Raw genomic sequence first — 23,890 nt, 5'->3', positions numbered from 1 at the left:
ATTTCCTGAGTCTTGTTTAAAGAAATTGCTGTCCTTGCTTACAGAGTTGATGATTTATTCTTCAGGTATTTAGTTAGATACCCAGTGCAATTCTGTGGATTTAGCAGCCACTGTGAAGGGTAAATGAGAAATGAGCTTCAGCCCGTAGAGTGAGTTTAGCTCACGGCTAAAGCTTCACATCTGATAAACAGGGATTTCCAGATTAAGGAATTTACACCTGACAATTAAGAAATCAACAAAACGATGGAAAGTAGTTCCTTAATGGGAGCTTTTAAAAAGTTTAGAAATTCAGCTTCTCCAGTCAGGAAACTTTTTGATATTATATGGATAATTCATGGAAAACTAAATACCTAAAATAAGTGGCAATAAAGACTTTAGAATACTGCCATCATTTTTGTTTCATTTATTTCAGTGAAAGAGGTTTATGGAATAGGAAAAGTCAAGCTTTCAAAGATCTGTTCAGGCAACATAAGATAACAAAAGCAAATGCAAGAAATCAGTTACTTGAACATCCTGGATTTCCATTTTCAGGCGTTTCTTCTTCTGTAAAGAATAAAAACAATAATTAAAATCTAGAAAAGCAGTTTATAGCTATAAAACAAGTGGTATGGAAATATAAATGGAAATACTATGTTTTCATTGTATGACCTTTTAAATTCATACCTAGTTTTGATGTAGTCTGGCACACTGATGTAAATAAAAAAAGTACTATTAACATTGACAGTAAAGAGTTCAATCTAAAGGGAATTACAGTAGGTGTGTTGAAATTGTGAACTAAAACCTCAGAACAGGTTCTTTAAGTGACTAAATTAAATGATTTTGGTTTAAACTGAGAAGGATCAGCTTCTAGGTTAACAAGTATTTTTAAAATCCCTATGTTATGTGAAATAGAAAGTTTATATATAATAGACACAAAATGTAGAGGTGGACGGATGAAATGTACCATATAACACAATTTACTTTAAATTTTTTTCTGTTCGAGCACACAAATATACTGTATAATGGATGAATGGCTATATTTTTCTTTTGTACATTTTAAAGAGGACAACTTTGACAATACTACAATTCTCTGCTATTAAATATTTTCTGCATATTGAGAGTTCATTATTTGGAGGAAAAAAACATTGATTCAAGCTAAGAAGAATAATTTACTCCAATCTGTCTTAGGTATATCCCATAAGATAAAATAAAATAAAATAAAATAAAATAAAATCTAGTAAATTTGCTGTGTTCATTTGATGTTATGTCATTCTTTGGGAGATCACACATGAATGCCAGCATTTTTAACAATATTCTCTGCACATTTTCCAAGTTTTCATTCTGGGAATTCTAAGGGTGACCACTATAGAAATATAGTGTAACACTGGTTACAGTAACAGCAACAGTAATACTAGTATTACTATTACAATAGTAACAGTAATAAAATTATTAATAACCATTAGAAACAACTGCATTCTTTAAAATTGTATAACATCCATCAACTACTGAACATTAATTCATCAAAGTTGTATTTATGTTGAATTTGATCTACATATAAAACCAGGCCTCCATAATTGGCCCCAGACCCACTTTCCTCCTAAAGGTTCCTGAAATCTTAGGTAACACTCCAGTGTCCTATTCTAAAATGCCTCTTTCTGGAAAGCAAGGACAGCTCAGAATCCACAGCACCATATTGATCTAGGCTGCCTTTTCTCATCTTAGGAAAAAAACCTTTACTGGCCTACTTTTACTACTAATACTTATGACTATGTCCCTTTAACACAAAACTTGTCAGTTTTGCCTCCCGCATACATTTTGCTTTACTGCTCTCCACCTTCCACTTTGCCTCAAAATAAGTTAACGACAGCTGGGATAAGTCTGTATGGTATCTCCCAGCTACAGTATCTCCATGGGGGATTAAAAGGACAGCATTACAGAAAAAAAATTTGGCCAAAGTAAATTATGTGAAGTCCTTACAAGTTGTGAAATACATCAAAAGTGATCAAAAGACACCAGGTGACATTTGTGACTTCTACAGTGGGATCCTCCTATGATTGCCCAGTCCTACAAAAGGAAGAGGTGATATCTTTGCCATGGTTACCCTCTAATTCTATAAGCCATTGTCTTGTTGTTTTTTTGCATTATTGTTGTTTTAACGGGTTCATAAATAAAGCAATAAAAAGCACTAATATAAACGGCAGTACTTACGTGTGAGAACACCACTGCTGAGCAGCAGCAAGAGCAGCAAGAGCTGCACAGGGCCCATGATGAGCCCCGAACCCTCTTGCTGCTCTTTCTTTTTCTCTATTTTTCCTTCCCTCCCCTCTTCACCTCTTCCCTACTGCCTCAGAGGGAGAATGAGCCTTCTGACTTGGACCTTCATTTATATAGTCTGCAGCAAGCAGCTGAGGCAAACGGTTTAGAAAGCTCAGAGCAAATTGCCAAAGGTCCAAAGGTGAGAGCCCCAGATCCTCACTGCTCTCCAGACAATGCTCTGCTTTGGTTGCTGGGAGTCCCTGAAGGCAGAAGACGGCGTATACTGGAGATAAGTCACTCTTCCAGTTCATTGGGTTTTTTTCTTCAACAGTTTTAAAAGCAAAATCCCTCAGCTACAGACTCTAAAAATGTATTCCAATAAATTTCCCACGTTTACATAGGAATGATTACAATGGATAAATTATAGCTGGAAGAAATGATCACTGCAGCATGCTTTCAGTATAGATGTTCAGAGGCTTAAGTGTATGAGTACTTGAGAAAATGAGAGTATTGTGTAATTTAAACATCTTCCCTTCACAGGCAGGAGACTGAAAGTTTAAGATTTTTTCCTTTATAGTACCAAAATTTGTCATACACCTTTCCAAAAATAATTTTAAATTTACTTTCAATGTTCTGGAAGATCAGGTCATGTTCATGTTGAAAGTAAGATCTGTGTAATTCCTTTGTTTCCTTATTTTTAGATTAAATTTCTTTTATTTGCTAGTAATAGCAAAAATATGAAAATAAGATAATAAAATTTATCTGAATGAAGAAAATAAACTGATGAACAGATAAACCTGATTAAAATACAAACAAATAAAAAACCTTCTCATGAATGTGTATATTGGTAAAAAAGACTGAGTTTATGTCATGAGAAATTCTAGTAGTTTTAATTCTTTCTCATCTATCAAAGCTAACAGCAGTAAAAAAAAATTGACTATGGAAATAGTTAAGAAAATTTTGTTCAGTAAATTTAATTTTCATATATCTGATCAAATGGATATGTTTTGACATTCCCCAATCAAAATATTCCCTCTTAGCTTGTTGAATCAAAAATCAAATTCTGGCTTAGCTAAGCGGTAATTTCTTTTCCCTTGAAATGTTACCATGCAACATGGCAGTTATCTTTAAAGTCTCTTATTTCTTCATACCCTTTCTCTCTTAGACTTCATAGTTAGGTTACATTTCCCAGGATACACTATGATCATATAACTCCTAACATCAGTTCAACCAAACGGTAAGCACTGATGTATGATGGGGCGTACCTTCCAGTAAGGGAGACACCTTCCTTATAACTAGGAATTTATCTGATGACATTAAAAAGAACAGGATATTTCAGAGAGATTTCCTGAAGAAATTTATTTCATGGCTTTCTCAGTATCGGAGGAATCATGAAGAAAGCATTTCTTAGGTTTCAGTTTCTGTCCTTGGCTTCTCCCAATCACAGATACAATAAACCAATAGGAGATTATTATTTTTCATTTCCAAAAAGCAATACAGGTTTTGTTTACTTCTGTAAACAAAGCTGCCTCAATATGTGTTGTGATATGTAACAGTGATTTTAGTTCATAGTATGATTCTACCAAAGAGACTGTACAAAAATATCATATTTTTGCCCATAGCATTTGGTCCCTTTCTACACTCAGACATCAAGAGATTTTGACTATTACTTAAAATCTATTTATTTTTTCACTGTAGCACTGCAGATGAATAGAGCTCTGGAATGCCCAGCGTTCAGAGATCTGTTAGCTATTTCCATATTTTGCCTGTGTCTCCTCACTGCCTACAGGTGCTTATTTGGGCTGAAGCTGAGGCCGACTGATTGTATTAAGATGTTTCATGGACATAAAGAGATTATCGAAGTTATGACTCAGACCATAAGCATGCAGGTAACAGGGGTGCAACCACTTGACTGTGACAGGTTTAAACTGCTGCATTACCTAGTCAAGGGACAGCATTTTTTTCACAGCCGGTTACACAAAATGCCACACACTACTTTCTTCTATTCGATCATCAAGGGATCCCCATTCTTTCAGCTCATTGTAAGAAGTCAGTACTCGCATGGAGTTAAGCAACATAAAGTTCTTATTTCAGCTCTTTCTGTGAAATTATGGGCTTTGACCTCAGAACACAGTTTATCTTCTAGACCATTCTTTTTAAAATCATACTATCTCATTTCATTCTTTGTGTTTCTCAATTACTTTTGGCTAAGTCCCACTCTCCTCTGAGTGCATCTCTTGGGAGTGAAATGAAGACTGGGGATGGAACCATTCTGAAGCCCAGTGACTGTATTGCAGGTCTTACATCTTTGCAGTGTTTGTGCACTATATGACAGACAGGCAAAGGGTATTGGTGCAGGTTGGAAAAGGACGATAGAAGCCTCAAACTTTTACTCCCTGATGTTCTACCCTAGAAGCAGATCCAATCTTTGTTATATGCTGTTTATCTCTATAACCTGCACAGATTTGGTCCTGATCTAAAAACCAAATACCTAAATAGAAGTTCTCCAACTGTATTTGGATCAAGCCATCTGAGGTGAATGCTCTGTTCCATGTTTCTTTTTCCTGAAGAATTTTTTTTTCCTTTAGTCCACGTTATTTGGAAATAGGGACAATTTGGGTCTTGGCGCTCACCATGGTAAGGTAGCATTGTTGAAGCACTACTGCCAGAGACCATTAAGTTTGTTCACCTTTCCCTTCAAAAAACATAAATGCCAATATTAAAAATTATTTGAAAACAATGATGAAATTATATTTAGAAAGTAATTATTTCTGGACATTTCATACCTTTTTTCTTAGGAGAACCTAGTAAGAGGAAAATTCCCTAATAAATGTGTCATCAGCATCTGGTGACTAACCATTACTGAAATGAAGTTTCATGGATTACTAAGGATAATACAGGGCATTTATTAATAGTGATGAAATAAGCTAGCTGGAGCTGTCATACATTTCATTAATTTTGCCAATTATGTCTTCTTTCTTTCCTAAAGACTTTGCCATTGGCTTAGGATGTTCTTCATGTTCATACATTGGTACTGCCTAAAAATGAAAAAAACAGAACACACACAGATTCTTTGTAGAACATATAGTAAGTGCTGTTCATATACGTAAAGAATAACTGATAAACTGAAGGTGTCATATGTACATGCATGGACTGGATGTTCACAAAGTCCACTACTTCATGCATTCATCAGACATACAGCGTACAGACTGAATCAATGGTCTTATGAAATGTAGGAAGCATGACAATACTTCTGATATGCTGAATTAATTTTGTAAGGAGAGGTAATTTATGCATGGGTATTATGGATATAGAAAATCTCTGACATGATGTGGAAGTCTTAGCAATCACAGAATCATAGAATAAACTTGGTTTGGAAGGGACCATCTCGTCCAACCCCACACTCAAAACAGATCTGACCACATCAGAGATCAGGATGCTCTGTGCCTTGTACAGTGGAATCCAATCAAATGATGAAGGCATAATCATTTGGTGTTCTGTCCTTCACAGACTTCAATCTAGCTGCAGTATTAACAGGATACTGCCTCCTCACATGTACATGAAGAAGTTATGTATTTGGGTGCATTACTGTACCCTAAATGACTGGAACAGTTGCATTTCCATTGGAATTACAGCACTTGCTTGAGAAATAGATGGCCAATTTTCCTGCTTTGCCATCATGAGAGAGGGTCTGATCATATCTATAAGTGTGCTGTGTATAAGGCTACAGGCAATTCTGATTGGGAGCAGCCTTTCTGATGAACGTGGGCTACTATGTGGCCATGATATGAAATTTGTAGAGACAGAAAATGGAACAAGTAACTAGTGAAACAACTCCTGGGACATATACCTGTGAGTACGAAGCCCTAGCTTCAGGTATGCATGCATTGTACATGTGGATTAAGTGCAAGCATAATACATGTAGCAGAGACCAGGGCTCAGGACTGAGTACCAGCATTGCTTACTCTCAAACTGCTTAAGCTGTCACTTGTAAGCCATGGGACAACATACATGAGTACATCACTTACAGTGGAAATGGATTTGATAGTCACAGTCACCTGTAGAATATAGAAAAGCTAAGGAAACTGAGCACAGTAAAATAATGCCAGCATATAGCTGGGAGTTAGCAAGGGAAAGCATTCCTATTCGCTCCTGTTCCATAACACGTGCTATGGTGTCCTGTATTTATATGGCACATCTCGATGGCCTCCGCAGTACTGTGGAGGTACATTCACTGATTCCTTTCTTTTCAGTATAAATGTGTGCATCTTTGTAACATTTCTTCTGTTGTATTTAGAGATTGTCTTATGAATACCATTAAACAGAAAACCCATCTAACATTCAAACTTCAACTGAGTCTCTTAAACTGATAGGATTTGGTTTTCAAATTTATTTCACAGCCATACTGTGCATTAACACTTAATTTTTTGTAGTCTTAGTTGTAAGAGTTCGCTTCATATTCAGAGTCTAGATAGGATTCTAGAAAGAATAATTAATCAAATTTTGTTTTCAGACTTCACTACAATTTTTTCCACAGCTGCACAGAGGAAGCTCCATCAAATCACTCATCTGAAACAGAATCCCTTCCTTCCTACACTTGTCTTTTCCAGTGAGGAACAGGTTTTGCTGTGCTTGTTTTGGCAATGCCAACAATGGCTTTGCTAATACTAATATAAATACAGAAAATCCATTAACCTTTAATTGTATATTCCATAGTTATTATCTATATTATTATGCATATATTACTCATATTCTGTATTATGTTATATATTACATGTTACATTATATATTGTAGATCATGGTCTTTTATTCTGCTTGATGAAACTGAAATTTCCTTTTTCTATCACTGGAGACTGGTCAAATGTTTTGACAGTAATGTTAAGAGAGGAATGTGGTAACACCTTCACTGGACACATCCACCAGAAATTTTATCTTGTTCTTGTTGTTGCACTGTTTTAGGACAAGGTCCTCTTCAACTAACTCACCTAGATTCTTTATTAAGTTTTGCATCTCATTTTCACTCTTTTTTGACTTGCAAGACAAAAATACAGTTAGTTTATGGAAGCAATTATACTTGGTACTAAAATGCTTATATTCTAAAAAATCCTTGTGTAGCTTCTCTTCCATTCCTCTTTCACTTCTCTTTTTCTTTCTCCTTCCCTTCCTTCATCTTCCTTTCTCCCCTTTTTCTTCCTTCTTTCTTCTTTTCCTTTCTAAGAAATATACCCGCTACATGGTGTTCTTTTTTTTTTTTTTTTTTTTGTTATTACTCATTCAGGTCAAGGTCCAGCACTTCTGGTTCTTTGGGACCTCCTTGGAAACATTGGTCTTAGTCTTCTACTGTGTTTCCCAGATCACAGTGTCATCTGTTTAGGTCTTAGCATGTCCCTCATCAGAGAAAAATGGTTGTATTTTCTGGCGAAACACCTATGGTGTTAACTATAGCCCAGTGGCAACTGGAGGAAACTGTGTCTCCCAAAGGAGGTGTTGGAGGTGCATAAACATACACTCTGTTTGTCTAAGAACCACTGCCAGAAGCCTGCTGAGGCATCAAGGGTAGAAAAATATTTGGCATAAGCCATCTCCTCCAGAGTTTCTCTCCTTGTAGGTAGTGGAAAGTGTTTCCTTTTTACATATTTATTTAGTTCTTTTGAGTATATTCCTGGGCAAAGGGTCTGTCTTCTTTTTGCACTACCAAGAAAATGTACTGATTCTGTTGAACCTTTTATTCACACTCATTTTTCAAATATTAAACCTCCCTAGTTTCTTCATTTTGTTTTGTTCCTAGGCAAAGAAATGTACTTTTGAACCATGGTAGGTTGGTATCTCTAAATTAAGTTCTGAAATATGCTGAGAGATTCTTACAGACATACAAACCTCTACTTGATTCTCTCTCATCAACAAGGTGACACGGTGAAGTGCCCGATGTATTTCTAAACCATGGTTTTTTTGGTTTCTTCTGATTTCTTAGTTATCTATAATTTCCATTCGAATGCTCCCTTCTAAGCTTACCACTGGAAGACTGATCTTCTACTGTCTCTTGTAGTACTAGTAACACGTTTCTGGTACAGATGTTCTGTGCATCTGTGAAAAAGGTAAGACTAAGAAATAACCCATTTACTTTCACAATGACAGTCCAGGGATTTCCTGTAGCAAAATTACATGCCGCTCTTCTAGTAACTTCCATTGAACCAGTGATGGTTTTTTCATCTTTTTTGTTCAGGTTATAATGTTCCAGTATTGACAGCCCTGCCAAAATATCATATTCCAGTGGTCATGACATAAGTGGTTCAGTGAACCATGTTTTTTGAGAACTCCAACTTGAAAATCTGTGCACCTTTTTGCTTCATCACTCCCATGGTTTCAATGTTCCATCATCTTCATAGTGCTAGAGCTCATGCTGTCTCCACATGCTTTCATGTACACAGGATGCCATCTCTGCCTGCAAAATTCCAACTGCTTTCCCAGAATTAATTCACACCACCACGGTGCCTTCTATGATGCTTTTCCTCATCTCTGCATATGGACACTTCTCAGAGACTCAATTTATTTTCCAGACTTACAAGTTTTGTTCATCAACACAGAATTAGTTTCTTTCATTTTTAAATTCTTTTGAAATATTTGTCACATGTTAATCTTCTGCATGTTTCTCAAACAGGCACACTACAGTTAAATACTTAGCCTTCTGACCTTCAACTAAATGGAAGCTTTGAATGTAAGAATTATCATTTATAGAACTACTGCCTTGCTGTTTTTCTTTTTGCGGGCTTCTGCTGTTCACAAATACAGTGAGGAGTAATGTTTAAATCTTTTCCAGTTGTTCTGGGAGCTCATTTTTCCACCACTCTGAGCAGTTCATTTTTCTTTCTGCTTCTGAGAGCTGTTCAACAATCACTCAAAGTCAGAGTCTGACAGGTTGCCTTCACTCAGTGTCTGAGCTGATCCATCAGTTTGATAGTTCTAACTGATTGGTATTGTGCAACACAAATTTCTAAACAATATTACCAGGGATTTTAGGAGATCATTCCTCAGTCTTTTCAAGGCACTGTTCTCCTTAGGGAAAAAAATTCTTTTGTCACATTGGCAATACGGAATATGACAACAAATGGACTAACTTGCCTTACAGAGCACAGGAAGCCCTCACTACTAGCTTTCTCCTACTGTTAGGTAATTAATACTGCGGAAGATGCTGCCTGTGACATTCTAGATGCTTGAAGGCCACAAGGAAGTCTCTGTGGACTAAGGTCACACATGGTAGTTAAGGAGGAGAACGAGATTATTTGTTTTCATTTTACTAAGGTGCTGATGCTATACAAGGAAGAAAAAAAAAATGAGTCAGTACTTTTTCCATGACATTACCAGAAAGATAACGAAATGTATGAAGCCACAAGAGTGATAGTAGATATGGCTGTCAGGTGGGGATTGAACTTTAATCTATATATGGACCAGGTTACAATTTTCATTACTGGATGATGAACTGCACCTGTTAGGCTTGAGGCTCTGAAAACTTAGAGAGGAAGGGGACATGTCATTCATCTTATTGGTACTGACATCAAAGGCTTTTCACTTTCTGGTCACCTTTGTAAATATAGTCTTAATGAGCAGTGGGTTTGGTTTCCTTCTCAGGATAAAAATGTTTTCAAAATTAGAAACTTTATTATAGTGGTTGCAATTTTAAATTCTAAGACGGGCCGAGAGTCACAGAGATTTGAGAAAAGAAATCTGCCTTTTACCCCTAAAGAGGCTTTGCATTTTATAATTGAAATCTCTTCAGTTTACCCATACACCTGAGTATTTTGCTGATTAAACAGCCCAATTCTACTGATGATAACCAAAAATCTTGATTTTAAGAAAATTCCTCTGAGAAGAAAGGTCTTTTCACCCTGTCTGGGTTCCTTTCTGAACTCAGTATAGATTAACATACAACTGACAGGAATCAAATTCATATTTTAAAGACAGATATATGGCATATTTTAAATTATTAAATTAAATACACAAATCCTTACTTATCTGAGGCAATGTGATGCAGGAAAATGCTACATACTTCCTCTTTGAAGGTACAACTCACGTAAAATGTGCTGTCAAATCTCAAACATTTTAAATGTATTTTTTTAAGTAAAGCATTTGTCTGTACTTCATGAATTTTTCAGTTTACTGGTAATATTCTCTTTCCTGCTCTGTGTTAATTTCTTATTACTGCTTTTCTGTCCAGCAAAATCACAGTGACAAATGTTATCTTCTTCATATATTGCTTTTATTCCAGAAACCCCTGTTTGAAATCACTTTATTGTCAGTTCTACTGTATTATATTTTTAAGGACTTTTTATATCCCTATAACATAATTCAAGCTTATATATAAGCTCTTCTTTCTGAGTGCTCTTTTACTCCTTTCATTCAGTTAAGAATGCAACTTTTCAATACTAGATATCTCTGTACTTGTTAAATCACTAATAGATAATGGCAAATATACAGTATTAAGAAGCAAAAGGGAGGCAAGGAGAGTAAAAAGAAGGTAGGGAAGGAGGAAGGAAGTAAGAAAGCAAGGAAGAAAGGAAGGAAGGAGAAGGAGGGGAGGAAGGAGGCAGGAAGGGGGGAAAGGGGGAAGGCTATTTTTGTCATCTACACTTTCTGTTGTGGGTCTGTGGTTGGTCAGTGAAGTATGTATATCTAAATCTACCCCTGCATGTGGCCATAATCAAAAATGAATTCATTGTTCTCAGCAGAATGAGTTCAACAGCTTGCACTGGGTATATGAAAATTATCAGTCTGGATTAAAAAAGAAAAAAGCAGCAGTCTTCTAACTAGAATGATTTTTTTTTGTTTGTTTTGTTATTGTATTGCTAAAGAAGGAAATGTGTCTCCTAAAATCCACATTAGTAAGAGTTATATTTTTGCAACTGTAATTCAGTATTGATGGAATATAAGTCAGCATGAGAGAAGTGTATTTATTCAGAATACTAACCCATTCCTATTATTTCACATAGTAAATAGGAGTTCTACTGTGAACATCTTGCACATGGACTGTTTATTTCCTCATTTGTCTATAGATATACTCTTCCATGCATTGGTTGATATGGACTTCTGCAAAAATCAAGGGGTTTCCAAATCTGAAGTTTTGGTTAAAACTTATTTCCAAAATTAGTACATTTTTATTAGTAAAATCATGTTATTTTTGTTAACTCCACCACACAGCCAGAAAGAATGGCATTGAAAATAAGCATGCTACCCCTTACTGGCATCTGATGATGTCCCAGGAGCTAGAGTGACATTGTAACATGATTCCAATTTAAAGTATCAAACTATGTGGTCTGATTCTCACATTGGGCACTGAATTCTTTCTGTATACAGCTTCTGTTTTGTGGTCTGAGGGTTTGAAAATCACCTCATGACATCTTTGAAAAATGGGCCTTTCTGGGTAATAATGGGTTGCAAACAGTTGCTACATAAGCTAAAACTCCTCTACATAAAGTGTTCAGTGAAGATGGAGCATTTTGGTATAGGTTTATGTATGACTGTCCAATTGTCTCTGCTATCAACATGTAGTGATTCATTATGCTGATCATTCAAATGAAACCAAACCTCATTTAACACTAAGATAAGGTATGAACTGCAAAAATAAAGTTCACCTTTCAGTTGCAGCTGGGGCTCAGAAAAGAAAATGTAATATCTTGTTGTTCAAATATTATTTAGTTCAGATGTTATTTAGTAACAGAAGAAAACTTCCAGAACTTAATTTAAAAAAAAAAAAAAAGTTCTTTGAAAACATGATTAATCAAGTTAAATAAAACATCTAAATATTTATTTACTTGGCAAGAATGAAGATTTCTGAATTACACTTTTTGGTATAAAACCTGAACATATCAATATGCCAATTATGACATAGTTTAATGCGAACAGACAAGTTTCTCAGAGAAATGTAACAATTTATCTGCAGGAATGAATTGTCTGACAGTGTTGGAATTATGTTACTCTATCTGATATGAGGATTTGTCTCAATTCTGAAGCTGCTTCTTTGTTCCTATCTGATGCCCTCAGCAGCTACTTCTCTGCTGACTGCTCCACCATCTGCCTTTCTATTCCTTGACCCTTCACCATTTTCCCCTTTGTATCTGATATCTGTTTGATTTTTCATCACCACAATTGCTCTTTATTTTCTAGTGTTATTCCTTCATTACTTCTTCCTATCTTCTCTGTTTCAGCATATCACCTATACTCCACACTATCCCAATGTTACCTTTACTTCTTCCTCATAGTTAGTATTTTGCTGTCTTGCTTTGGTGTTAGGCTGCTGAAATCTTCTCTTCATCTTCCTGTTCACTAAGCCTTTGTCATCCACTATCCTATTCAGAATTCCTCTGCAAGAACAACCTAGGAGATTCTCATCACAGACAACTTCAGCTCCTTAAAATGGTGACTTCCATTGCATCAGACCACACATAACCTCAGACTCCTTTTCTGTGTAGCTTCCTGAAATAATCCTCTGCCCATTTCCTAAACTCATGATGCTTCTGCACTGTTTCCTAGTCTAGTGTAGACTACAATGTTCATATGGTAAATTTAGATAGGATGTATTCCAATGTAATGTTAAGAATTTGGCAGGCAGAGAATGTGTGCAAAGATGTGAGCAATTCAGAATTGTGGTCAATGTGTAGAGGTGGGCAAAAAGGCAAAGCAGTATCATAACCAAGGAAGAGAATGGAGAACAGTGTCAAAATATTATAACAGTATTATAGTAATGCAAACAGTGGTATGTTCTCAACAGTAACAATAATAATAATAGAAGTAAACAGAGATATTATTTAGTTCCTGTGGTTCCAGTCCAAAGAACATATAGTGGAAACTGAGAAGGATCAGAGAGATAGGCAGGTCAGAGCCATGGAAAATATTCCTATCTGAGAGAGACTGAAGAGACTGTAATTGTTTGCTTTGAAGAGAAGATAAGAAGAGATAAGATAAAGGCACACAAACCAATTACAAATATAGAGAAAGATGAAAAGCCCTGAGAATCTCCTTTTCTTGCAGTACTAGAAGACATTTGGGGGGTGCTTGTGTGTGGAACCACTTTCTGAAACATAGCCATCCAATTTTATTTTCAGCAATTTGGGTATCAAGGAGATCTGTATGGTGGTTGGAGATAAGACACGGGTCTTACAGGAGATGTGCACCCTTCCCTGTTGGCAACTGAAGGTCAGAGAAGATAATCTACTGAGTAAAAAATGATACTAGATGCCCATGTCTATTTAATCTTGCTTTCAGTGAATTTGAAAGTTGGCAATAAATCTGAATGTAAAACCTAAACTAATCAAAACCAAGTATTAAACATGATCCACAGGTAGCTTTGGAGACCTCTGCTTTAAATCTATTCATTTATGTACCTCTTGGTTTAGTTTATTTCCTGGATGTGCTTTTGCAGCTGGACTGGGAGTTTATCACTTTACAAAGACAAAGAAGAATACTTCTTTCCTTGACTGAGCTGGTGATCTAAATACAAACAAAAGAAACTGAAACAGGCAGATGCAATAATACAAGAATACAGAAGGATTTAATTTATGTATTTGCCAAAACTTTGACATCTTAAGTCATTTTGTATAATAGTGTATCTTGCCTGGTTTTCAGCTACCTCTTCAAAAGGGTAAGAACCCACTGTAGATGCATTAAGTGCCATTCAGTAACCTAAGGAACTCACATAGCATCAGACACTCATGATGAGGCGTCTGATTGAACATACAGATCTCCACTGACCGTAATGGAAACTTAGACATATAGATTACCTGCAGACACCTACATCACAGGCAACATAGTTTTGAAATGATCTACATTTTCATGCTTAAGTGTGTGAGAGAATAAATTTCCTTCAGAGGAAGGTAATTCTAGAACTCCTCCTGATAGTTTCTAGTATTGCTCTGTGAATCACCTGACATTACCAGGGAAAGAGTGTAGCTCTTTCTGCATGTCTACTTCATATTCTATAAATATTCATCTTTCAGTCTAATGACTAGTTAAGAAGGCATGATTCTAGTAGGGCTAGAAAACAAATTTTAAAGATTCAATTATGTTCTCACATAAAATTTGCTCTCAACAGACTTACATTGATAGACATTTGTTTTCCTGTATCTTAAGTGAAATAATTCATGATGCACACAGTAAGAGTGTAGAATGTAGATTAAGGAAGATCGTGGAGTGTGGAATCAGGTTCCTTGGTGATGGCTGGCAGAGTTTGAAATGAGTAACGCTGAGAATGTAAAATTTGTCCAATCTTTTGAAATGGCAGTTGTGCTTAGAAATTCAGATGTTAGCATTTTTATTATTCAGTTTCACTGCATTAATATCAAGCCTAATATTGAATTTCAGTTATCTGAGATTTATGCTGGGAAGTGTTAGAAATTTTCCCATGTCTTTACACTTTGGTAAAAAAATTATTCTCAAATGAAATTACACACCAGCTTAACATTTCCGTGTCAGCTCTTAGCTAAGTCTGTGCTGGAAGCTTTCTGCCTTTAATCACTGCTGATGACATCTAACTCAGTGACAGCACAGAAGTAGGATTAGACTGAAAGACCAAATGGTCAGCAGTCAAATAGACCACAAAAAGGCAATTTTGAATGTTTTTTTTTTTTCCCTATTCTTTAAAGTTAGGATCCAGAGGAGAAGATGATCATGGTTAGGAGAAAGTAGGTCCAGAAAGCTAGAACTTGTATTATTTTTGCATGGGGACCTGAATGAAGCATGTATTTTAAAAAATAGAATATAAGGGGAAAAAAGTCTGAGGAATGAAAAGGTGGTGTTCAAATAGAGATGGAACAGAGAAGTTAGGAGAGTGAATGGGCCACTCAAATATTCACACACTTAAAGATGCCCAGAAATGAAGATACTGCATTTCATCTTTTATGAAGAAAACTTAAGACACCCTTTACCACAGAAAGACCAGTTTGACAGATTTGCTGTAGTGAAGAATGAGACAAACCCAGAAGATGTCTGGCAAAGAAGAACAGAGATGAAACTAGTTCCAGGGGAAAAAGGTGATGAGGATGACCAGGTTTGTTTGTACTAAAAAATGAAATGGGCTAAGGATCACTTTCTGGCTCTGAGGCCAAAGGTCATGGTACAGCCCATGTCCACCAAGTTAAATTCTCTCATGTCACCAAACAAGGTGCCCACATGCAATATGTGTATTGGGAATGGTTCCTGACTTTAGATATGTCTGAAACAGCACCTGGGCATTATTTGGGAAAGTGTTTGTTGGGCTGAACTAAAAATGTGTTGTTGACTGTGCTATTTATCTGTGAGAAAAAGTAAGTCCCAATTGTCATAGTTCTGTTTAGTTTACTAGTGTAGGTGTAGCCTGGGAGGGTAGAGTCCAAGGAGACATGGAGATAATATACAAAGAACTGCAAGCTTAAATGGAATTCCATGACCTGAGGACATGGGAGTTAAAATGCTGGGATTCCTCTCAACTGCAGGAGGGGTCAGGTCTAAACACCTGGGAAGCATCTTACCAAGAAAGCCATTATATTTTGTCATCAAATTGTATCCTGTGAACAAAAGTATGCAATGTTTGACAAAAGTAAGGATATGAGATATGAAGCTGAGGAAGCCTGAAAAACACTCTATTCATTTTTAAGTACACTGGAAAGTAGTGATCCTGCTGGTTTTATACTGGAACAGGTCTAGATTCTGTCAGTTTAAGGAAAACATTAAAGAAAGTGGTGTTATTTCCAGTGAATCTTCTAGTGGAATCTCAGAGATTTTTTTCTTCCAAAGGAGGATAAAGATTTGACAATGGAAGGAAAATATGTACGTTATTGATTAGTGTTCCTAGGAAACTGAGAAATGTTCAGCCACCAACAAGCATTTATGAAAAGAGAACCGCTCTCAGGGAAAAAATTCAAATGAAGAGCATGATCTTAAGTATGTGGAAAAAGAATGCAACTTCTTTACTGCAATACCACTTTGGAATTTCCATATTAAACAAGAGGAAAAATCTTGAAAGGAAGAACTCCAAGCCTAACTGAATAAATAACTATGTCAGAAAATACTATTAAAATAAGCAGAACATTAACAATGAATACGAAAAAGGAGATCAGCAAAAAAGGTAAATCTTGGAAGGGTTAAGGGAAAACTGCCAAAACTCCAGCAGGAAAGTATAAGTGCTGTAAAAAAAAAAAAAAGGAAAGCAAAGGAAGGATGGAAAGAAAAGAAAGGAGTTGATATAAAGATATTGGAAAGCTTGGTCTGAAAATTAAATTGATATCAACCTCAGTTCTTACTATCAAAGCTTGGGGCACATGCAGGAACAGAATTGCTATGGTACTTTCTAGTGATACAGAGAGGTACTTAGCAATGACAATGTCATTGGAGGTAGTGGGCTACTTGGCAAAAAGAGCAAACCTAAAAATTTGATTGAATCCTAGCATATCTTTCTGTGTATTTGATTGAATCCTAGCATATCTTTCTGTGTATTGTATCTAGCCTACAGTGAACACGGAAGAGATTAGAAGGTTGACCAGGAAGGAACTAAATGAGATCTTAAGAATGAGAACATTAGGAATAGCCTGAATTTCAGTAGTACTCCTATTCATTTAAGAATAAATAGGAGGAACTTCTGTTTTAAGCTAAAAACTTGTATATTGGGAAAAAAAAAAAAAGACAGAGGAAGGATTTGTATATACTGTTTATGGGCAGGATAACTGTGAATAATGAGCTGTGACATAAGCAGAGAGCAGTTGCCATCTTAGGTTCTATCAGTGAAAGTATTTGTACTAGTGACAGGGATGTATTACCTATTATTCATTAGACTATAGTAGTAATTACTGATTGTTTTCCCTGGCACTGGTGGGGGTACATGTAGAAGGTTCTAAGCACTTCTTGTTACTCCTATTCAGCAAACATGAATTCAAACTAGATTGAAGGACTATTTGAATCAATACAGAAAGAAAAAGTGTTTTTTCAAGTGGACAAAGCACCCTGAAACTTCTATCTTAGAAAAGTCTGAGAGGGCTATGACTGATCCCTGTAAATCCACAGGAAGAGGGAAGATCCATACAAGCTTAAGGATGATGTTGTTAGAGGCCTAAAATAAAGGACAAAGGTATATCAAGGCTGAAGACTAGAAATTATGCATCACTCTATGAGCCTCTACAGAGGAGTGGTAGTATCTAAGGGGCCAAAACTAAATATTTTAGAGCCAATTTTAACACATTTGTGACTAGCATAAGAAAACACGGTTGATTGTGATAGCAGGCAGGACTCTGGTCCTTCAACAGTCCTTTCCAGTTTTATGCTTCAGAAATGCTGCAGAACTTTTCTAAGCAGAGATGAATTAAGAGAACAATGACATTACACAGTGGTTACTTCTTTGACAAGATCAGTAGACTAAATCTACAGAGTTCTTACAGAAAAACTTTTCTGTTTGCATACATTTACACCTAAGGTTAAACATTACCCTGAAAGGTGAAGCCCCTCATTGCAACATCAGACGGTATTTTTCCTCAAACACTAATGGGTTTTTAAAAAACAAAAAAGACAAAAAATCCCACTAAAAAACGAATTCAAAGATTTCAGGAATGTTGGTTCTAAAATAAGAACTGTGCCTAATGACAACAGCTGACAACTATGCAGAAAAACACAGATTATTTAACTGTTATGACATTGAAATACTCAGGCCCAATATTGCACTTCTTATGTTTGCTTATTAGATGAACAATTATGTCAGGGAATGCCTAAACAGAGAGAAAGACAAAAAGCAATATTTTCAAAGGTACCAAGAATAGTTTATCAATGGAAATTAGGTGCCTAATGGGTATTATCCCTTTGAATAGAGATTGCATAATCTCTGCAATTAATGATATATATACATAGCACTACCATTATATGCAAAAATACATGCAATCATAGTAATAAATCTGTGAGTTTTGCCAGAGGAACTGCTCTGCTCTACAGTTGGATACGTTCTTCCTCCGAGAGATTCTTTCCCCTAAAATCTTTAGTCAAATTTTGCCTTGACTAAAGAAATTGGCCTCAACATACTTCCGACAAAAATCCATGCTTTTATAATGCAAAAGAATATTAAACCAGACCTGTTTTTCCACAATGACTGGAACTGGTAGAAAACATCAGTTTTTGAGGAGGCATCTAGTTTAGTGTCACAATGTTATTTTCTAAACCGTCTGATAAACCCAAGTTAGTCAGCCTGCTCCCACGAAGTCTGCCTATATAAAACACTTTTTATTAAACCCTCCACAGTATTAATTAAGGTAGAGGAATGACATTTAAAATAATATCTTCTAAACTATGTAATAAAGTCTGGAGTAAGTGGTGGATGGGATTTAAGGAGAGTCATTCCCATGGATATAGACTTCAACACTGTAAGAAGCCACCCATGGATCATCCCAACTTTCTCCAGCAGGAGGATTAGACACCTTTATTGACAGTCATACCTTGCCAGGGTCTATTTTGCCCTTCACTGGCTTTTCTCCCAAAACACTTGTAAAAATTATTTTTTTTTTCCTACAGTGAGGCTTTTTATTAAGAAACCCAACCTTTTAAATCACTGTTTATTAGAATATGCTTGATATTCTGTGCCATTCTGTGGCAAGAAAAGAATTAATAGAAATAGAAGGCATTTCAATGAACTGCTGAATGGCAGAACTCATCAGATGTCATTGAACTTTATCTTTCTGTTATAATTCATGCGATGTGATGGCCATGAAAAGAGCTTCATAAAACACATAATGTTGTAAATGAATGTTGACACTTTACTGGTGGAAAGTAGAAACTATTCTTATATTTGCAGGGTGAGTCTATGAATCTATTATGCTGTCATTAGCCATGATAATTCTTATGACTTGTTCAAAGATTTCTTTCCATTGGCTTACAGTTATCTACTGGCTACAGTTGCCTCAGTCTTCACCAGCAAGTGCTCCAGCCACACCATCCAAGTCACAGAAGGCAAAGGCAGGGACTGGAAGAATGAAGATCTGCCCAATGTAGAAGAGGATCAGGTTCAAGACCATCTAAGGAATCTGAAGATGCAGAGGCCCATGGGACCTCTTGAGATGCAACCGTGGGTCTTGAGGGAACTGGCAGCTGAAGTAGCTAAGCCACTATCCATCATATTTGAGAAGTTGTGACAGTTCAGTGAAGTTCCCACTGACTGAAAAAGGGAAAACATATCCCTCATTTTTAAAAAGGGAAAAAAGGAATTATTGGAGAACTACAGGCCAGTCAGTCTCACCTCTGTGCCCGGTAAGATCATGGAGCAGATCCTCCCAGGAACTATGCTAGGGCACATGGGACATAAGGAGGTGATTGGTGACAGAAGCATGGCTTCTCTAAGGGCACATAGTGCCTGACCAATTTGGTGGCCTTGTATGAAAGGGTTACAGCATTGGTGGATAAGGGTAGAGCAACTGACATAATCTACCTGACTTGTGAAAAGAATTTGACACTGTCCCACGTGACATCCTTGTCTCTACACTGGAGAGACACAGATTTGATGGACAGACCACTCAGTGGATAAGGAATTGGCTGGATGGTCGCACTCAAAGAGTTGTGATCAACAGGTCGATGTCCAAGTGGAGAGCAGTGACGAGTGATGTTCCTCAGGGGTTACTACTGGGATGAGATGTGTTTAACATCTTTGTGGAGACATGAACAATGGGATCTAGTGCACCCTCAGCAACTTTGCCAAGGACACCAAGCTGTGTGGTGGGATCGACACACTGGAGGGAAGGGATGTCATCCGGAGGAAACCAGACAGGCTTGAGCAGAGGGACCTGGACAGGCTCGAGAGCTGGGTCCATGCAAACCTCATGAAGTTCAACAGGCCAAGTGCAAGGTCTTGCACATGGGTCGAGGCAATACCAAGCACAGATAGAGGCTGGATTATGAGTGGATTGAGAGAAGCCCTGTGGAGGAGGACTTAGGTTTACTGGTGGGTGAAAAACTGGACATGAGCTGACAATGTATGCATGCAGCCCAGAAAGTCAACTGAATCCCAGGCTGCATCAGAAGAAGCATGACCAGCAGGTCAAGGGAAATGATGCTCCCCCTCTACTCTGCTCTTGTGAGACCCCACCTGCAGTGCTGTGTCCAGCTCTGGGGCCGCCAAAATAAGAAGGACATGGACTTGTTGCAGTGAGTCCAGAGGAGGCCATGAAGATGATCACAGTGCTGAAGCAGTTCTCCTATGAAGACAGGCTGAGAGAGTTGGGATTGTTCAGCCTGCAGAAGAGAAGGCTCTGAGGAGAGCTTATAGCAGTGCTCCATAACCTAAAGGGGACCTACAAGATAGCCGAAGAAGGAATTATTTCAAAGGCATGTAGCGATAGGACAAGAGGTCATGGCTTTAATCTGAAAGAGGGTAGATTTATATTAGATGTGAGGAAGAAACTCACTGTGCGGGTGACGAGACACTGGCACAGGTTGCCCAGAGAAGCTGTGGCTGCCCCCTCCCTGGCAGTGTTCCAGGCCAGGTTGGATGGGGCTTTGGGCAACCTGGGCTAGTGGAAGGTGTCCCTGCCCGGGGAAGGGGGGATGGAACCAAATGATCTTTAAGGTCCCTTCCAACCAAAACCATTCTATGATTCTACTTGCCAGCCAAGGAATGATTTCCAAGTGATGTGGGGGGATGTGTACATAGGGTTTCACCAGCACAGGCGTAATTTCAACAGTGAAAAACTCATGATGTCATGAAGATAATTAAAAGAGAGGTATTCTTAATATTTAGAGAAATATTTATTGGTGTTTGATATAGGTAGAGTGATAAAAGTTAATGATGGAAAAGATCTAAACCAAGATTTTAAAAAATGGTGGTAATTAAAAGGAAGCTGCTAACTGCTAAATATGAGTGCATATTTAACCAATTAGAATAAACACCATGGAGACTTTTTCAGAATCTAGTAGCCTGCATCAAATTTTAAAAAGTTGATTAAAAAGTTAGTTGCAATGAAAATCAGACTACTAGTTTCCAATACTAATACAGACTTGGAAGGCTAACTTTTTAAAAACATTTGGCCTTGTTAGACTATAACTTATTGCCACTCAGTGGTACCTTTTATTCTTTTTTTGTGGTGGATTTTTAAAGTGAGATGCTTTGTGTTCACTCATGTGTTTTGAAAATTGTGGTGTAAATTAGTTCTGAGTTCTTGGCCACAGCGGTGAAATTTCCTCAAGTATCTGAAATCTTTTAAAGGTAATAATTCTTTACATATAATTTCACTGCATGTGAAATGTGTGCCCTGTGTTGACAGGGAGTTGATGTGAAACCCTGGAGAGAGGCACAGGCTCAGAACAACTGCTTCTCGGACAGAGCAGTAGCTGCTTCCATGGAATATCTCCAAGAAAATAAGCATTGCATCAAAAATACTTTGTCTTTGAATTTGTATTCATTTTAGTACAATAAATGCATTTTATTATTAAATACAACAAATTGCATTTCTGCAATTAAGACATTTAAAAAACGCATAGCATCAATTATTTTTGCATCAGTAAAGCTGCTAAGATAACAATTCTGTAATGCCTTGCTACAATACAAGTATCATTTTTGGGTTTTAACAGTAAAATAGAGGGAAGGGCAATTTTAGATCATGATAACAAAGCTGAGAGAAAGCAGCAAAACCCACCTTTGAAACTGGGTGAATGATTGGGTAGCAAAGTTGCACTGTGTTCTGCCCTGCTCTGGCTTTGCTTGAGAGCAGAACCCCTGTTACCAAGTTCATCTCTATGCACTGCAGTCCTTACTACACAGACATATGACAAGCCAAGCTCAGTCTAACTGAGGAAGGGGTCAAGGAGCAAAGTGCATGGGATAAAAAGAAGAAAGATCAAAGTAAAGACTCAGCATAAACTTGTTAACCTAACAGATAATGAAGGCATTAAAAAGAAGAAACTAAATAAATAATATTTTGATATGAGGGAGCTTGCCACGGCATGATTGATTGTCAGAATTTATTTTACTAGATAAGAAAAAGCCAGACCTGATGGAAATAACTTCAAGGGATATCAGGGCAGCCTTCACTAGAGCTGACATGGTCTTATCATTCTTATATGGCACAACCACTGTGTTCCACGGAAGTAGAGAAGGATGTTTTGTGTCCTAAAATTTATATAAATAAATGCCTTACTATGGTTCTTCCTATACTGTTTTTTTGTCAAATGCACTGCAAGCATTACTGACATCTCTGGACATTATTGACTTTCTGAACTACAGAGTAGTCATTTGACAAAAGCATGAGATAAGGACATAAACAAATCAAAGCCAACAAATGTTTCCACTGCTTCCATGCCGATTCTTTGTTTGGTAGCCCAGTTGAAGACAGCAGATGATGTTTCCATAGCTGCAGAGTAAATAGTCATTTGAAGAAATGGTGTTCAGCACCCTGAAAAGTGAAGACAGGCACACAAAAGCTCACAGAAGATTGTAGCCTGTTTTTTAGAAGTATGTGTGAGTAGAGGGGCTGCACTGGGCCCATAGTGAAATAACCTGACATGGAGCCAAAGTATTCTTAATTATTCAATTCACTAAAACCTATGCAAGATTGCCGTATCACACCTCCTCCATTAGGATAAGTCTTGCAAGCCATGTCATATCAAAATTTCTTCTTTTTATTTCCTTTTCATTCTTTTCTCATTTTTAAAGTATGTATTTCCTTAGTTTCCTCAGTACAATAAGTCCTTGTGGTCTTCTAGTTAGGGTAAAAACAGATCTCCCCCAGCGTTTCAAATACTGCCGAGTTCGCTCATCCACAGATAACCAGTTACTGGCAGACCAGTCCCATTATGAACCCTACAGCCAGAGAAATTGCTGAATTATTAGAACTTAATGCAGAAGGAACAAAATGAAGATTCCCATTTTTAAATGACACCCTCACGATGAGCACGCAAAATGGAATAGGCACAAATTAAAGGATTAAAATAGATATACTGTATAAGCCTGTTGGTTCCTCTGACAAGTAATAGTATGATTTTTTATCCTTTTATATTTTCAGAGAAGGGAGCTGGACATTTTTTTTCAACAAATCAAGTATATGCTCTAATCACAGTGTTACAAGTACAAAAAGGAGTAAAGCATAGAAAAAAATTATGTGGGAAATTACTGATTTACCTACCTCTTTCCAAAAAACATTTAGGTGTAGACTAGATACTAACTTTTGTCCTTGTCTATGAAGTCTACTCCTGTTTAACCTGGGAGGGTATTTGCCTACTGGAGTGTGAATATTATACTTTCAACTACCTGAAGCACCCTAGGCTTGTAGAGGGACACCCTGTACCAGAAGATTCCACATTATAGCAAGATGTTCTATGTTAAAACACCTCCAGTTTGTTCTTGGTTTTGGTCTCTCTTGATTTACATCCTCAGGCAACATTTTAATGGCATTTAGTTACTTACAAGTTTGTACTTAAAGTGGGATTATTTTCACCTAATTTTGGGTATCTATAGTCTTAAATTTGCCATCTAGATTAATCTGATCAAGCATTTCTAATACAAATATATGTATTTCATATAGAACCTAGGTTCCTCCCATACCTCCTGGGAGAAAAAGGGACATCTAGGCAGAACTCATTTCATCCTAAAGTTAAATCTAAAATAGAGCAGGTGACTTCTGCTAAACATGCCTACTTCTTTTCACTGAATATTAAACCAACTTGGACAGCT

The 23,890-nt window shown here is 37.0% G+C and overlaps 1 protein-coding gene across 1 annotated transcript in view; it reads right to left on the bottom strand.

Annotated features, from left to right (window-relative positions):
- Positions 1-2,245, bottom strand: part of APOB (apolipoprotein B) — a 37,844-nt gene extending 35,599 nt beyond the window's left edge. Inside the window, exons 1-2 of the mRNA XM_074921895.1 lie at positions 2,188-2,245; positions 505-543 (exon numbers count right to left, since the gene is read on the bottom strand). Of these exons, the coding sequence (XP_074777996.1) occupies positions 505-543; positions 2,188-2,245 (97 nt within the window). The remainder of the gene's footprint in view (positions 1-504; positions 544-2,187) is intronic.
- Between the last annotated feature and the right edge of the window lie 21,645 nt (positions 2,246-23,890).

This window comes from Athene noctua, chromosome 1 (genome assembly GCF_965140245.1).
Source record: "Athene noctua chromosome 1, bAthNoc1.hap1.1, whole genome shotgun sequence".
NCBI lineage: Eukaryota > Metazoa > Chordata > Aves > Strigiformes > Strigidae > Athene > Athene noctua.
This window is presented reverse-complemented; position numbering and strand designations above follow the sequence as displayed.